Below are 17952 nucleotides of genomic sequence, written 5' to 3' on the forward strand. Positions count from 1 at the left end.
CACAACAACAGTGCCAGGAAGGTTTCGCTAAGAGATATTGGACTTGCCCCTGCACCAGTGGCGTAGCGTGGGTTGTCAGCACCCGGGGCAAGGCAAGTAATTTGCGCCCCCTAACCCGGGGCAAGGCAAGTAATTTGCGCCCCCTAACCTGGGGCAAGGCAAGTAATTTGCGCCCCCCCCCCGCTGCACTGTCCCTCCCCCAGATAGTCCCTCGCTCTCTCTCCGCACCGCACCGCACGCCTGGCACCCTCCCCTCCACAGTGGGCGGCGACCCGGCGGCTCGGATCGGATTCGCACAGCCAGCACTGCAGTGAGAGAGACTGAGTGAGCCAGGTAGGGGCAGAGAGCTGTGAGTGCAAGCGTGCCCCCCCCCAGATGTTGCGCCCGGTGCGGCCGACCCCCCTGCACCCCCATGCTACGCCACTGCCCTGCACAACCCCACAAGTTTCAGAGCCAAATGGGAATTTGAACCTGAGTTTCTTGTATCTAACCCGACATTCTAGCTCATAAACTTGTGACTATTTGCATGGAGGCTGTTTCCCCCCCCCCCCCTGCAGAAGTGTTTAGTCCTGGTTTTCCCCAGGAATTTCCCCATCTTCTGAACACTGGAGAAATGCCACATAGGCCTCTGTAGCTTCTTGTTTTCCAAACCTTTTGTCCACGAGAAACAAAACACGTTGGTTTCAAATGCAGAACCACTCCCAGAGACAGTGAAACCTCTGGCCTACACAAACAGTAATTGAGGCTGAAAAATTGTTACTAGACTAGACTTGTGCTATTTTAGACTGCAGGTGATAATATGGGATGGAGTATGTTTGAATGGTTTCTCCCACAACACACATACACACACACTGCACACTAGACACTAACATGTAGAAGCAAAGGCTAGGCTAAAATCATTCTCCCAGATGTGCAAGATCTCTTGCGGCATTATGAAGAAAACAGTGCAAACATATGGCAGGAGAGCAGCAGGTGGAAGTATATTAGAACAGCGTACCCGCTTTGACCATTTTTCTCACCTAACAACTTGTGGAAGGTAACTCTCTGCAAGAAGGAGTCTTTTATATCAACGGAGGCCCCTTTCATTTCTTAGAATGGAATATTCCTTCCAAACCTAGTTGTGTTTGTTTGGGATTTATGTCTTCTGAATGTACAGTGTAAAAAACAAATTAAAAACCCCACACACAATCTGATCTTTCTCTGCAAACAAGTTGGCTAATAATATAAACAAATTTTAAAAATGTAAAGGTATTAAAATATTTTCATGATTCCCTAGTGAACCTGGGAGTCTGATGCCTTAGACAACCTTCTTGACTGTGATAAATGGAGAAATTGGTGGCCCTGTCGGTATTGAGAGCCTTTGTTATTCATGGCTCCCATCCCACAGCCTTTGAAAAGCCAGTATTCGGACTGGAGTTATCTCAGCTTTAGACAGCAATTTCCTGCTTTATGCAGACTGTTCAGAATAGAGTCCCAAACTAGAATTAGTGCAGGGGACTGAATTATAACATGCTGTCCTCAGAAGAATGTGGCCTAGCTTGTTGGAAGGAGGGTCACTGACAGGGCAGAGCTGCTTACATGTCAGATTCTTTGCACATGTAGCAAAAACTTCTGCATGAAATATGCCAACACCACTGTTACTGGTTTTCTCCAGTAGAGTGTGTGGGGAATTTATTCAGTTTTCCAAAATAAACCTCTTTCAGTTCTTCCTAACTTCAAGAGCTGGAATGGAGGTGGCACAAAGCAGCAGGCAATTGGCACGCTACCATGAAGGACTATAGCCACACCTGTCCATTTTCCCTTTCATTCCCTCCAACGTTTGACAGATGGAAACGAGGAACAGTCTTGCAGCACCCTTATTTGCAGATCAAGGAAGAGCCTAAGGCTCTTTCCCCCACTCAGATTTTGCCGAAGACTTTCCATCACAATGTTGCATCCATTAACTCCATAGCAGCCTGCCTGTCTTGCCCTGGCTTCAGAAGCAGGATATAATAATAATAATTATAATTTATTGTTTATACCCCGCCTATCTGGCTGAGTTTCCCCGCCACTCTATAGCTAACCAACTACGACAATTTCCTCTTAAAAACAAACAAACGTGAGAATGTTTAATCGCTCAGCAAAACTGGTTGTGCTCATTGCATAATAGCAGCAAGAGGAAAGATGTTGATCTTTCAGTATCATAATATGTTGGTTTGGAGACAGGAGACGGGAGTGGAAATAACTGAGGCCCATGTATGTGCGGTTGCAAACATGTGCTCTAGAATCAAAATGCATCTGCCCAAGCTCTTCCCAGCGCCACCTCAGGGTTTCAAGGGCAAAACATGGGAGATATAAACAGCCTCCTGATCGTTTGTTGCTGTTTACAGAGAAGCAGCCTTGGAAGCTGCAGTTGTGAGCTGAAGAGGGGGCAGCTTAACCTTTCCTGCTCAAAATCAGTCCCACACCAAGTTGTTGTCTTGCTCCCAGGGGGAAATATATGGAGTCCCCACATCTTTTCCTCTGCAGAAAGTAAAACAGTCCAGGGAGGTTATTTCTAAGCAACCAGCAGCAGGAGGGGAAAGGATTAAGTACCCCTGCTCCAGCCTTTCCTCTCAAACAGCTGCTCTTCAGTTTTGCATTAAAAGTCAGCAAACTGCTCACAATATTCTTGTGAAAGATTCAGTTTGGGTTTAAGTTGCAGGTGCCCAGGAGCAGGGTGGGAGACAGAGGGATGAAAGGCAAGGAACTCCAGTCAACATATATGTGCGCGAGTAACAACGTTTTAAATAAGCACCCCCAGCAGCTCCCTCAAAGACAATTGCGGACTATGGGTTGGTTCCAGACTGTTAGTTGAACCTAGGCCTCACTGGGACAGATTAGACAAGACGCGAGGCCCATTGGTTTCAGTGGGAACTAAGTTTGACTAACTTAGTGTGCGTTCCAACCCAATGTTTTACCAATGACAACCATAACACAGATACCATCTCTGATAAATGCTTGTTGGAATCCTATGCCATCACAGAGAAAGTAAATCTACTCTATACAAGAGAAACAGGGAACCTCTGGCCCTCTTTGATGTTGCTGGACTTTTAGCTGCCTCATCCTTGATCTCTGGACACTCTGGCTGGGGTGATGAAGTCCAGCAACTTGGTTGCGGAGAACATGGAACAAGAACTCAACATGGGGGTGCTATCTTCAAGTTCATGTTCTGTAATGTTTGCTTCAATTTACATTGTGTCCTGACATCATTACAATGTGTGTGTTTTTGTCCCACCAAGCAATTACATAATGTGAGGGGGGGGGGGAATGCTTGTTGTAATGTCAGGGTAGGTGTTCACTTGAACTAGAAGCTTGGGGGACACAATTCAAACTGCAGGACCATCTTCTTTGTATATTACATCCAGTTCTGCACATAGTACAGCTTGCCGGCAAAGGAAGGAGAACAGGGGAACAGGAAAATATGTGAAGCTTTTATCACTTGCAAACACGCAACTGTACCCTCTTGTCCTGTCACTGTCAGCTGAGTCAATAATTTGTCACAGCAAGCTTGGCTATCTTTGTGTGAGCAGACAGATGGGAGAATGAGTCTTTTTTCCTGCTTTGGTCAAAGGTTTTTGACTTATCAGAACTTGAAACTGTGCATTAAATAACAAGAATGAATTGATAACCTTCCACCAAAGAAACAGATGTCAGCTGCTAACCCCCCCCCCCTTCAAAAAAAAGATACCAAACTTGCTTAACAAGCTTAGCTCCATTTTACAGGTGGTTCTCAAATATCAGCAAAGGAAATCAATGACATTTCTTTATTATTATTATTATTATTTATATCATAAGATCTCAGGACGATTCACAGAATAAAATACAGGATAAAAACAAGTAAATAAGTGAAAACAAAACAGCAAGACAATAACTCCCCCTTCCCACAGACACATTTACATGGCTGTAGAATACTAATCAGCCAAAGGCCTAGTTGAAGGGGAACATTTTCGCCTGGCACCTAAAAATATATAATGAAGGAGCCAGGCGAACTTCCCTGGGGAGAGCATTCCACAAATGGGGAGCCATTACAGAGAAGGCCCATTCTCATGTTGCCACCCTCCAGGCCACACGTGGAAGGGCCTCAGATGATGGACACAGAGTCTGGGGCAGTTTATATGGGGAGAGGCGGTTCTTCACGTATTGCGGTCCAGAGCCGTCACTTCAAACATAAAATTAAGATTTCCAAATAGTATAGAAACATCCCACACACACACACACACACACACAAGTCAGCAACAAGCATAAGAAAGCAGCAATGACTGTAGCGAAGAACTTGAGATATAGATGTTCCTAAGGAGCAATCACGTGAGTCAAAATACACATGTGAGACAGGCAACAGCCCACACTTACCCTCTCTAAATGGCAGAATCCCACACAGAAGTGGGAACATCTGCAGAGAACATTTAGAGAAGCAAGATGATGTGATTATATCCCATACCACTTCTGCTTCCACTTGGGAACAGTTGTGGGTTACTGGCCACATAGAAGCTGCAAGGGCGTATATAAACTAGGCCTAAATCAAGGGGGTGGGGAACTACACCAGTCTGGTGTTTTCTTAAGGTTAAAGTCATAGCATAACTGGACATACGTCATTTGTCTCCCAAACTAAACAGGCATACTGAACATCATGAAACCCAGTGCACATAGCCTTCTCCAACCTCATATTAATGTTCTATCAGTCATGCTTCCTTCGTGCTCCACTCCCTTCTACTGTGATGAGTTCCAGACCTCTGAACATATGTTGCCCCAGCTATTGATAATTCATCTGTCCTCAAGCGAGTTTAAGATCTTAGTAATTCTTCCATAGATCATAAGTTCTGCATTAACATGATGGATTCACTCAGCTAGGCATTAAAATGTAATGTATGATGGGGTTTTCTATAAAAATAAATGGTCATATATTTTGCAAATGTTAGCTGCTCATCTCTGGCAATAAGATGGAGAGAGGGGAAGAGAAGGGTTATATTCTGTTCTGCAGATTTAAGGAGATTCATCTACTTCTGTTCTAGTACTCAGCTGCTGTTAAAAGAGGTGGGAGAAAAATACACGATGTGACTGGTACACACTATGTGGGCTGATACATAAAATATGTAGGATTTTCAAAGGGAACATTTCAACATTACCTTAACTATCTTCAAAGGCTGTGGCCTAATCACAAATGCACACTTGTATGAATCATGGATCCTGCAGCCACCACCCAAATAATTGGCTTGACCACCATAGCCTTGAAGGGGAAAAAAAAAAAAAAAACCTACAGGATTTATTTGCGTATTATCAGACCCATGCACATTGTCTCTAGTGATTTAATTGACAGGTAGGGCACTTCCAAAGTCTGCTGTTTTCAGGTGGTATTCGATAGCATACTGGCACATTCAGGTTGCACAGTTAAAGCTGACATGGAGATTTTGTGTGACAAAAGTGCTTTCCACAAAGATTGGACTTTTTGCAATAAGGAGAATGATGGGGAAATAAATATTGGAAAGTGTGGGATAAAACCTGCTTGATGCGAAGTCGTCTAACCTCTTCACAAACAAATCAGGATGAATTCTGAATAAGCAAGTCATCTATAAGGGGTCTTAGATAAGGTTGCCATATTTAAAAAGGTGAAAATCCGGACACAAAAGTTGTTGAGCTTTCAGCTACTTCACTGCCCAGATGTATGGCAACCCTACCTTAGATATTACATCTCAAACAAGAAGGTGATGTTGAGGCAAGGCAGTTAGAAATGATCTACTAACACACTATGCATTTTCATGCATATTTTTCTTGGACAGCTAGGATTTTCCCACTGCAGTCCAAAGGCAAAAATATGAAAACAGAAACCTCTTGCATACAATAATTATATTAGAGTCTTTGCACAATAAATTCAGTTATCTTCTGCTTTCTGGCACTACAACAACTTTGAGAGAATGAATCACAGTCAGTAAAAATAAAATTTCCCTTGGTGGTCTTGTGGCTTTGACCATAGGACAAGCAGGGAGAGAGAGAAATCCTCATTCACTGACAGATGGAGAGTCAAGGGAAGCATAGAGGATGAGGGGTCTGGAGAAGGGAGAGTATTTGACCTTGTCAAGCAATGGTACTGTACACAGTGCTAGGCAATTTGGTAGAGATTGTTCACGAATTATACATGTCTACTGTACTGTTGGCAAGCTGTGCTATGTACTGGTATGTTGTCTGTACGATGAAATGTTCAGATTAAACTCAGAGTTGAGGGTGTACGCCAGATCCTTCCAGCCTACGTCTGCACTTCTAAGCCCATTTATAAACCCCATTGAATTCAATAGGACTTCTGAGTAGCTTAAACTGCATTGGTACTAACTACATGGGAAGTTACTGGGGGGGGGGGGAGGAATTACTTTGGGAATCCTATGCCTGCTTAGAATTAAGTTCCATTGATTCTTAACATTTTCACAAAGATTCCAGGAACAAAGATCCATATTTCTCTTAGAAGGAAGTCCATACTCCTTACTCTAACTCTGTGCAGACTAAGAGGGAACTGTAAACACAAATTATTACACAGAACAAAGACTGCAGCTCTAAACTAGAAGTTTTGCCTTACTTACATCAAGCTTGGTTCACACATGCATGGTTACTATGTGATGGCTGACACATGTAAGGGCTTGCATGTGGAAGTGGAGTGATCTAACACTACAGACAGAAGCATAAAATTATTTACATTTGCAGGCCTCCTCAGGCATTAAAAATGTGTACAATGATCACATACAGAAGGGGCCAAGCATGCAGGAGGGTCTAATGAAACACAGGTTATGGCAGTGCCACTACTACTGTGCAATCATTGTACCTGCTTTGAACACCTTGTAGTTGTTGTTATTATTATTATCATCATTATTTATATATCGCCTTTTGCCCAGACCAGGACTCAAATCTTACACGGCCTGCAACCAAGAAAAATCACACCATCTGTAGAAAAATGTAGTTATCTGTGTATGTAAATGAATTTCTGAGAACATAGTTATAAGTTAGTATGAAACTCAAAAGCTTAGTCTATTTTGGCTGGTGGTTGTCAAAATGATACCAGTTATCTGATGATTAGATTCTAACCCTGAGAATAAGACATTCACACGCCCTTTTTTTTATTCTTTTTCTTGTCTTTCCAACGCAGAGGACATATATCTTTACCTTCCTACTGAGTTCCCGAGTCTTCATTCACCCCCATGAACTCCTAGCTAAAGTGGGGCAAATCTGCCTTAAACAGAAGCAGCAACTGGAGACTGGAGTCGATGCAGACAAGGTATGTGGAATTCAAAGCTTCTCACTGGTTTCTTCTTCTCTCCCTGAAATCTCTACATCCTCTTGTCAAACAGGTTCTTCCAACTAACAGATACAATCTCCTAGTCACCAGCTGTACCCTTTTGCTAACCTATTCGTTTTTGCACGTGCTGTATATACTCAGTAATACGAACTTTACTGCCAGTTGTACTTACTGGAACTGGCACAGTGTCATTGCTGTGGGTAGGAGAACTGAATCTCATAGCTGTTTTCGTGCGCTGAGCAACCGCGTTGGCTGTTTTGCACAGCAATGCTGCCAGGGTAATTGCATTTACATCGTGATAAGCACGGCTGTGTAAGTCTTCCTTGAAACAAACACCTGTAAATTTCACCTTAGCAGCCATTACTGAACGTTCCTAGGCATCATCTGAGTCAAATGTTAAAACAAACAAAACATTATCTGTGTGAGACTTTACAGGGACAGCATCACGTGCAAGGTGCCTACAAATGCAGCAATCTCAGGCAATAGATTCTGGGCATGCTAATGCTACACGTGTAGGAAACACACTGCAATTTATACCTAGCAACAGCCATTAATTTATTTTATGTCAGACTGTTGCTAAAGATCAGGAGTGGGACCTGTTAGAAAAATGGACGGGGGGTTGGGAGAGTTGCTAGACTGGGATAGCTCAGTCAGTAGAGCATGAGACTCTTAATCTCAGGCTCGTGGGTTCAAGCCCCACATTGGGCAGAATATTCCCGTATTGCAGTGGGTTAGAGAACATGAACCCTCGTGGTCCCTTCCACCTCTACAATTTTCTGATTCTATGAACTAGCATTGATTCTACCTATTATAACTCCCGGTTCCACTTACCATTCACTGTCCTGCCTCGCCCCTCACCAAGCCCATGGGCACCACAGTCCCTAAACAAATAAGTTGCTTTAACAAGCCCAGCATACATATACTTTGGAATTGATCCTCATTAAACCATGTAAAATGAATCAGTCCCTTGGTTTCTCCATGCTTCTGGGCATCCCCACCAGAAGAGAATGGCTAAGGATAGAAGAGTGATGCACTGGAGTCTAGACTCTAGGAGTCCTATCTCCTCTGTCCTTTCAAAAGCTTGCAAATATTTATTTTCAGGGCAGTATTTGAAGCCTTTTTTGTGTCACACTGTCATATTCCAGAGACATTAACTCTTACATAGTAAGAGGAAATGGTTATGTATCAAGATTCTGGTTTCCTCTTCTCAAATGTTGGAGGAGACTGCACTGTTTATTGCGTCTGTTGAGTTTTCTTCAGCAGAACAGTTCTTGTTTTAATTTTGTCCATGATCTGCTAAGGAATCGTGAGTTCTGAAAAGCCATAGTGCTGCCAGTCAAAGCTTACTACTGTGCAAAATAGATGAAACACACAAACAGAGCTCTGATGCACTGTGATAAGGTACCTGTATAAACAAACTATTAAATCAAATACCGGTTGGGTGGCGTGTGAGCAGAAACCCTGGCAAGAAGCCAGGCTTTGTGGTTATGTGCTTATACTTATCATTCCTTTATTAATGACATCACCAGCCACTAGCAAAATCTCACAGAAAATGTTCCAAGACACAAGCTGACAGATTAAACACAAACTTTAGCCCTGCTCAGATCCACTTGGGAGGCTTTTGCTGCTTTATTTGACAAGGGAGAGGGTCTCGGTGTTTTAAAATACCACGTTTTCATAAATATGTCAGAGGGCTGTTAACCCTGCCAAAAAGTAGCACGTTAACTTTACAAGGCTATATAATAGGGAAAGGGGGGGGGGGATCAGATATTGCCCTCCTTAGGGAACTGCCAGAATGTAATTTGTAGCTAGAATCCAGAAAATTGCTGAAAAGGTAGAACTATTTAGGACCTGCGTGCATGATAGCTGTCAACACTGCCCCCCCCCCAGTAAAGCAAAGGAGTGCTGTTTCATTTCTTTAAGTTTTCCACTGCCAAAATTTTCCACTTGGTATGTGTCAAAAATAGCAAACATATTTTATTATTATTATTATTATTATTATTATTATTATTATTAAAACCCCACTCTCTTCTCTTTGAACAGCTCAGTTTGGTTTATTGCAGTGTTTCTCGAACTTGGGTCTCCAGCTGTTTATAAACTACAATTCCCATCATCACTGACCACTGTGGTCCTGCTGGCTAGGGATGATAGGAGTCGTAGTCCAAAAACACCTGGAGACCCAAAGTTTGGGAAACACTGGTTTCTTGTGAAACTAACAAGCATCTCAACTGTGGGTGGGGAGGACTGGTACTTTCCCAGAAGAACTAATTGCCTAAAATGGGGGGGGGGCGCCTGTGACCTTTCAGATCCCTTCCACACATCACTCTTTCCTTGTTAGCCTTGGGGACAAATGTTAAAACACAGAGTCTAGCCCAGGAACCTCCAGTTTCCAGTTTCTGCCCTAGACGCTGCATCTGCTGGGTGGTAGAACAGTTATTCCTTGCAGTTCTTAAACAATCCTTTTCTAGAATTCCTATGTAATCTGGTTAGACGCTAATATCGCAAGCAAGTGGCTAAGTCTCCAGCAGATTGTCTTTGGTGAGTTGTTAAGAATCAATAAAGAGCTGCTGGGTTATTTTTCTTAAAACAAAGAACAAAAAACAAAAAAAAACAACAAAGCCTGAAATACTGGAGCCTAAGGATCACTTTCTTTATGTTAAGCAATCGCAAGGCATTTTCTTCTTTCTCCGAAAAGGGAACCTGTCTGCTTGACATCCCCTAGAGCTCTGTAAATTCCCAGGCAAGGGTGGAAATCACGGAAGGAATAACCCTTCCCTTGCTTGCTTGAAGTGGCTGTGGGTGGGGAGAAACTTGAAGCAAGTGGCTGGAATGACAAAGAAAGGAAATGGTTGCTCCCCCAAACTTTGCTGAGAGCATTATTTCTGCTCCTTCTCACAGCAAAACTTAAATCATTTTCTCTCGCTGAGAACTTTAATTAAATGTCATTAGCTAATATACCCAAGCAGGGTGAAGAAAAGGTACAACAACAGAGCTATTAGGAGAAATGAATAAGATGCCCTGTGACCAAGGAGTATTTAGGAAGTCCCCACCCTCCAAAGCCTGGATGAAGCTCAAATGACTCAGTAATGAAGGAAATCTAAATTTCCATCTCCCTCCAAAAAAGGCTCCATTGGAATTTGCTGATACTAGACTCCAACCAATATGTAATGAAACTAGAAGAATGATCTTGCCTCATGACACCCGATTACAACGTAGAATGATGTGCATATCCCTTGTATAGTAAATGCACTGGATTTTGGGAAGTGCTGGAAATGACACTTGGTCCAATTCAAAGTGCCCAATGGGCATTTGCCGCAGGAATCACCACCTATCTTAAATATTTACATTGGATTTAGGAACGAGTTAGACCGTTGGTCTATGCGGCTCAGTAACTGGCAGAAGGTCTTAGGCAAAAGTCTTTCATAAGCCCTACCTGGAGATACCAGGTTGAACCCAAGATCTTTTACATGTCACGAATATGTTCTGCCACTGACCTATGTCCCTTCCCACTTTGCAAGCTTGTTCAAAGTGCTGGTTTTGATTTTCAGAACCCCAAAAGCCCTGGGCCCTCAGTATCTGAAGGAGCACCTCAGCACTTTATTCCATCATATCCATAGAATCATAGAATAGAATCATAGAATCATAGAGTTGGAAGAGACCACAAGGGCCATCGAGTCCAACCCCCTGCCAAGCAGGAAACACCATCAGAGCACTCCTGACATATGGTTGTCAAGCCTCTGCTTAAAGACCTCCAAAGAAGGAGACTCCACCACACTCCTTGGCAGCAAATTCCACTGTTGAACAGCTCTTACTGCCAGGAAGATCTTCCTAAAGAATGATATTCAGAAGCAGCTATGCTTAGGGCAACCTTTGCAAACCTGGAATGCTTTCTCGTTGTAACTCTCCCTGAGAAACCCACCTGGCAAAACCTTCTTTTGTTTTGGTTTTAAGAAAAAAACAACCAGCTTTTGAGCTGCCAGAGAAGACAGTGCCTTTCCTTCACCATGCCTGCTTGTCTGTGTGTGTTTGTGGGGCGGTTTACTATGCATTTTAAATATCATGCATCAAATTGGCATGAAACCACATTTATTTTTATGTTGATATTTTGTAAGCTGCTATGAGGACTTTCAGCGCTGCGGGATGCATAAATAAATGCCACAATCCAGCCACAGTTAAAAGCGCTTTCGCTTCCTGTTGTTTTTAACGAGGAAGCTAAGCATACGCTTAAATCAACGTGCTTAACTTTGACTGGCTAATGTCTAAAACAAAATAAACCCAAGGGATGCATTGTCTGTATGGAAGAAACTGGAGACAGAGCTTTCTGACAAAATGTGCTTTAAAGCTGTAGAGCAAGCCGCTAAAACTTTGCATCAAAGGTATCCCTTAATTTTTCCTTTCTTTTATGGCTGTTGTGTATGCACTTCAGACAGCTGAAAGAACCAAGCTGCCCCCCCCCCCTCAACACACACCACACTGATGCAAAGCCTTGAGGATGCTGAGCTAAGCATTAGACACACCTGCTCTCTCTTTTTAATGCTCTCTATTTGGAAGAAAGACAGAAAGGGATTTGTAAGGCCAGCTGAGACTTTAGCCTAACACAACTTATTTTTTCCTTTTGTTTTCATATGCCACTGTTAATGATTCAAAGATTTGGCACTTGGGGTGCCATCTGGTTACCCAGAAGTCACCATCAAGGAAAGTCTCCTTGGCTCGTTGATTAACCACTCTGCATTCTTTCCTAGGCAAAGCTTAAGTCCTTTGCTGCCAAGATCATTCAGCTCCTGAAAGAATGGACTGAAACCTTCCCCTATGACTTCCAGGATGAAAAATCTATGAAAGAGCTGAAGGAAATTGCTCACAGGATCACACAGTGTGATGAGGTAAGTGGGGGAACGAACACACACACATGCAGGTGGAACAGACACTACCAGAACCCGTCCCAACCTATAATTTGTCTTGACAGGTTGCAAATATTTGCTAGATGCATTGAGGCTCCACAACTGCTGACCATGACTTGCCTAAATGGTATTAACAAGAGCAGAGGAGTTGGCCCCTTCCGCCTTTTCAGGGACCTCTTACTCCTCAAATTTTATGTACAACTGACCACACCACCACTATTGAGTAACTCATGGTACTTGCTACCATTGCAACCCCCATATGGGACCAAGTCTTAATGTAATCCTAGCAATGAGAGAGCCCAAACCACTATACCTGTGTTTCTCTTGCTTCCCCTAATCTCAAGTGGTGAAGACATGAGCCCAGAAAGTCCACTAGGGTTGGGGGAGAGGGAGGCATCAGTTGGCATGGGGCGGTGAGGGTGGCCCGCCCCATGAATCATTCCAGGGGGGTAACAAAAAAAAACCCATCGGATCATTGCCGCACTGATTGGCCCCCCGGGTGGATCACGCCACACCGATCAGCCCCCCCTGGGTGGATCACCGCTTCGCCAATCAGCCCCCCTGGGCGAATCAACCCACCCCCAGGTGCACGGCATATGCGCCGCTCCAGGTGCCCGAGGGGCTAGCTCCGCTACTGCTAAGGGAAGCCCTGAGGTTTGCAGAAGAGCAAAATGTTGTGTTTTTTTAAATTAAAACAAAAACAGGTCTAAGTGGGTAGTCCTCTGCTACACCAGAAAATACAGCTAAATGAAAACTGAGTGCACTCAGTAGTCAAGGACACTAAGAATCAATTGGAATAGAAAAACAACAGTTGGAAGAGAGTGGAATGTAATGTCTGGAAGGAACGGCTGCCTAAAACCCTGAATAGAAGCACTCCTTCTAGGGAGGGAGGGTACACTGCAACATTTTATTGCAGGCTCCACTTGTGTGGCATACTATTGGATAGTGCTTGGATGTTCACCATATTCCTGTAAGGCAACTGGCCTATTATTTTTTCTTACTGCTGGTGTGATGTCAACATATTCCATTAGAATTTCCGTATCTCACTGTAAAAGTAGAAAGGGCTTCTCAGATAGGTTGATGGCCATCTGCTTTAGCTGAGTTTCTTGCATTGCAGAGGGTTGGACTAGATGACCCTTGGGGTCCCTTCCAACTCTACAGTTCTGATTCTATATGAATTGTCTGTGCATCAAGGAACAGCCTACCAAGTGGTGCCAACGTACAAAATTCACACATAGCCTTGTGATTAAAAGCTGCCAATTTCACCTTATTTTATGTTGATAAATCAAATACATTCTGAAAACACACAGGGAGGAGGGGATAAAAGGCTCTAACTAGATCCTTGCAGCATAATCCTAAAGTTGTTTACTCCAAAGTCTAGCTGAGTTCAGTGGTATTTGCTTCCTGAGTCTATGTCTGTTTAGGCATGTTGCCTAAGTACTATAAAGGATAGAGCGAGAAGAATGCTGTCTTCTTGAAATGACTGTTCCAAATATATATTTGAGATTGGCCCCAGAGGTTTAAGAGTGACAGGCATGTGTCTGTTTAAAATGTTAATGGCCAAAAAGACTAGAGTGGTGCAACAACTTTGGCAGCAATGCATGATGATTGGAGGTGATGCTTTGATATTAAAGGTGTTGTCAAGAGTAGCATGACAAGTTTCAGGATGTCAGCAATGTTGTTTACCTGCATTTTATTAAGCTGTCACAACCTGAAGGCAAGAGGAAATGATTAAGGCTATGTGCTGGGTTTTTAAACGGTGTGCGCAAAAACACTCGTACAATCTTACACTAAAGGAAAACAATTATATTTTGTTTTATGTTCAGTTTTCATTATCTGGGTCATTTTCAAAATTGGAGGAAACACTCCTGTCTCCTCCTTGTCTCCCATTCATCAGCGAGGCTATACCTGAATCAAGAATAATAAGTTGTAAAAATAATTCACCTTGGTAAAGGCCTATGCCTCTCAGGCTGTAAAATATGCCTACAAATATCTAACAAGATCAACAATATCATGTGAGCCAATAAAATGGGGACAGGGAGAGTTGTGTATATATGTGTTTGCATACCTATGCAAAAGAACAATAAAATGCTATAAGGCCACCTGCTTATGATGTACAATTTCTGTACATGTCTACTCAGAAGTAAGCCCCACTGGCTTCAGTGTGATTTACACTCAAGTAAGTGTACCTAGGAGCAGGGACGTGGGTGGCACTGTGGGTTAAACCACAGAGCCTAGGACTTGCCGATCAGAAGGTCACTGGTTCAAATCCCCGCGAGGGGTGAGCTCCCGTTGCTCGGTCCCTGCTCCTGCCAACCTAGCAGTTCAAAAGCATGTCAAAGTGCAAGTAGATAAGTAGGTACCGCTCTGGCGGGAAGGTAAATAGCATTTCCGTGTGCTGCTCTGGTTCTCCGGAAGCGGCTTAGTCATGCTGGCCACATGACCCGGAAGCTGTACACCGGCTCCCTCGACGAATAAAGCGAGATGAGCTCCGCAACCCCAGAGTTGGCCAAGACTGGACCTAATGGTCTGGGGTCCCTTTACCTTTACCTTTAAGTGTACCTAGGATATCAGCCAGATCTAGACATATGTCTTTTCAATTGAGAGCCATGTGCAATCCTTCACATTTAAGTGGTAACAATGTGGGAACATCAAATCACCGTTAGAAAAATCTATCTTTATGAAGATTGCATAATCAATCATGTCAATATATCCCCGAAATGCAATATCTGAAGTATCTGTGGAAACAAAGGGGGAGTTGGTGCATGCCAGAGGCACCATGCTCTGCCCGACATTGGGGAGAAGCCTCTTTGCGTGCGTGTGACATCACACACATGGCACTCTGCGAGGAGGGCCAGTGAGATTAACCTCTGCTGTAGGTTTAGTCTAGCCAAGGTAACTCTCTCAGCCAATGTTTCTGATGTCTAGGGCATCCTAGGGACATGGTTCTACTTGTTAGACCTTTGCGCTTATATTTATATGCAGTCAGGTAACAGCCATAAAATAAACATGCTGACATTGGCAATGTCGCTTGCCGTAGAGACCCAAGGATGACACAGACAGACTGCTTTTGCTGCCTGAGTAAGCAAAGATGCAAGACATACCAAGGATTTCAGACATGAGCAGGGCCCAAGTGTATTGCGTAGGCAGTTCTTTAAAGTCTCGGCGCAGTAAGGAATACTAAAGGAAGATCAAGCAGCCTACATGCCTATGCAAGCAGGATGACAACATTTATCAAGGTTCATGGCCATGTGCTTGAGGTCACAATTGAGCAACAAGCCAAATTAACACCGACGTCAGCAAGGAGAGTTTATGCAGACTCTGTCAGTTGCAGCAATGTTGTCCCTGCTTATATATGTAACTAGAGCTTGTTTCTAAGGTGAGAGGTTATTGTTCCTCTTCCGCAGGACTTTAGCAAGGCTATACATTACACAGATAACATGGAAAGCAGCCTGAATATTCTTGACTAGATGCTTCTATCAAGGAAAGGTGGAGCATCTTAATATACTCACTTCCCCTCATATTCTCCTGCATTCCTGATGTTGCAGCTGATGTTGAACTGTGCTTTGGGCTAGGAGTCACTGAGCTGGCTCTTTCCTTGATTGTTAGCTCCCATGTGATTTGAAACAAAACCGTCCAACTGTTAACTGAACTAGAATCATAGAGTTGTATAGTTAGAATCCTGAGGCTCATGTAGTCCAACTCCTTTCAGCGCAGGAATATGCAGCTGTCCCATGTAGGGATCAAACCTGCAACCTTGGCATTATCAGCACCACACTCTACCCAACTGAGCTATCCTAGGCTAACTAATTGCTGGCTGGCTGGCTGCCTAAGACTATAAACTGTAAGCTGTTCTAGTAGTTCTATATGACTAGAATGGATTGGCAGTTGTAGCTTCCATTCAGGGGCATTGTTGACTCAAGTCATTTAAGTACTTAGCATCCTCCCTGTTTTGGCTGGTATCTCAAATCACCTGGCAATCCTACACAAATCAGAATGATGATACAATTCATCTGCAAAAAGCTCTCCAATCCTCCTGAGGGCTTATTCAGCACATGAGCTGACTTGATGCTGAATTCTAGTATCCCAGTCAGAAATCTTTCCAGCGTAATTCTGATTAACAAAGAGGCAATCTAGAATTTCCTCAGCCAGGAATAATTAACAACAGTCTGTTTTATTGATTAGGAAAATGGAACTGTGAAGAAGATCATCAGCCAGATGACGCAGAATCTACTGATGACTCTTGCGGCACGCAATCAGTACCAGGAGATCAGAGAGAAGTTCCGCCAACCCGTGACTGACAAAGGCACAATCCTGAAAACAAAGCCTCAGTCGTCACAGAAGGACATCCTGAGTGTTTGCTGTGACCCACTTGTCCTTGCGCAGCAACTCACACACATTGAGCTGGTGAGTTCCTTTATCTTCCATCTACTTGAAGGTTTAGCAGGGCCAGGGCAAGCTGTTCTCCAGCCGAGCTCTGAGTTACAGCTTGAAGGTTTGAGAAAAGTGGCTTCTAGATATAAGAGAGACTGAAGGAAGAAGGGAGCCTGGCAATTACAGAGGCAATGAACTCACTTGAGCTGGAGAGAGAAAAGACCACTTGCGGCTGATCACTTTCTCACTCCTGCAACCTCTTTTAGGAGATTCATTGCATTGTCAAACTCTTGTTCCTGACTTGGAATATCTCAAGGGGGGAAGAGGAGTCACAGTCAACGTCAGAAGCTCACTGTCTTCTAAATCGTTCTAATGAGTACTTCAGCCACTCAACCCATCCATACATGCTACCAGGACTGGTTTTAAATGTCATCTCAGAGCAAGGCTAACACACCCAGAGACTAGGAGAGACAAATGAAAGCAGAAATCTTTCCCAAGGACCACCTCTCTTAAAGGTCCAACCACATATCTGCATTACTGTCCCCTGGTTCCCTGACTTGGAGTAAGGGATGCCAAATATTAACCTGGAAGCTCTGCTGGTGGATATGCAGCTGTGACACCACCTGCCCCGCTACATCAATGGTTATTTTGCCCACCCATCACTCCTCTCTGCTGTGCTGGGCAGCTGGAATCTGCTTGCTACAGCAGAGAAGGGGGAAAGGGTGGAGAAAGGACCAATGGAGCAGCAGGGTGGGAAGACACTCTACTACATGTCTTCTCGCTGCTCTATGCCCTTACAGAATCTCCTGGTTAGCAACAAGCAATCCAAGCTGATGCATTTCAAAAATTCATTCCTGCACTTTCCATAAGCACCAACTTACACTGCATACGCACAATGCATTTAAAGCTTGTGGTCCCCCAAAAGGAATCCAGGGAACAGTCATTTAAAGGTGCTGGGAATTGTAGTTCTGTGAGGGGCAAGCTACAGATCCTGGGGTCTTTGGAGGGCAAGCAGTGTGCTTTAAATGGATATACACAGCCTTAGGCACAGCAAGAATCTGGTCAGGCAGTACCGAAAAATCTAGACAAAGAAAGGGGTAGCAAGAGAGAAAGCGAACTCTTAAGTATGTGTGTGACTCTGTGAAGCAGCACAAGGTGTGTCTTTTACAGGACCCAAAGCCTATTCTGTTAAACAGGTGTCAATTAAGATCTGGCCCGACAGGGCTGTCTGGCTGTCACAGCTCTCTGTTCCTCATATGTGTGCTTGCAAAATTGACGGCCTTTGCTATCTTGCTGTATCTAGGAGAGGGTGAGCAACATTTACCCCGAGGACCTCATGCAAATAGTCAGCCACGTGGATTCCCTGGATAATCACAAGGTGCG

At 43.8% G+C, this 17952-nt stretch overlaps 1 protein-coding gene across 5 annotated transcripts in view; it reads left to right on the plus strand.

The window, feature by feature from the left end:
- RASGEF1A (RasGEF domain family member 1A) overlaps positions 1-17952 on the plus strand; it is a 93006-nt gene that overhangs the window by 59464 nt on the left and 15590 nt on the right. For all 5 annotated transcript variants that reach the window (XM_083440487.1, XM_083440490.1, XM_083440489.1 and 2 more), the window contains exons 3-6: positions 7148-7276; positions 12040-12177; positions 16381-16602; positions 17873-17947. In XM_083440487.1, the coding sequence (XP_083296613.1) occupies positions 7148-7276; positions 12040-12177; positions 16381-16602; positions 17873-17947 (564 nt within the window). The remainder of the gene's footprint in view (positions 1-7147; positions 7277-12039; positions 12178-16380; positions 16603-17872; positions 17948-17952) is intronic.

Source organism: Podarcis tiliguerta (assembly GCF_965153285.1).
Source record: "Podarcis tiliguerta genome assembly, chromosome: 5".
NCBI classification, from domain to species: Eukaryota; Metazoa; Chordata; class Lepidosauria; order Squamata; family Lacertidae; genus Podarcis; species Podarcis tiliguerta.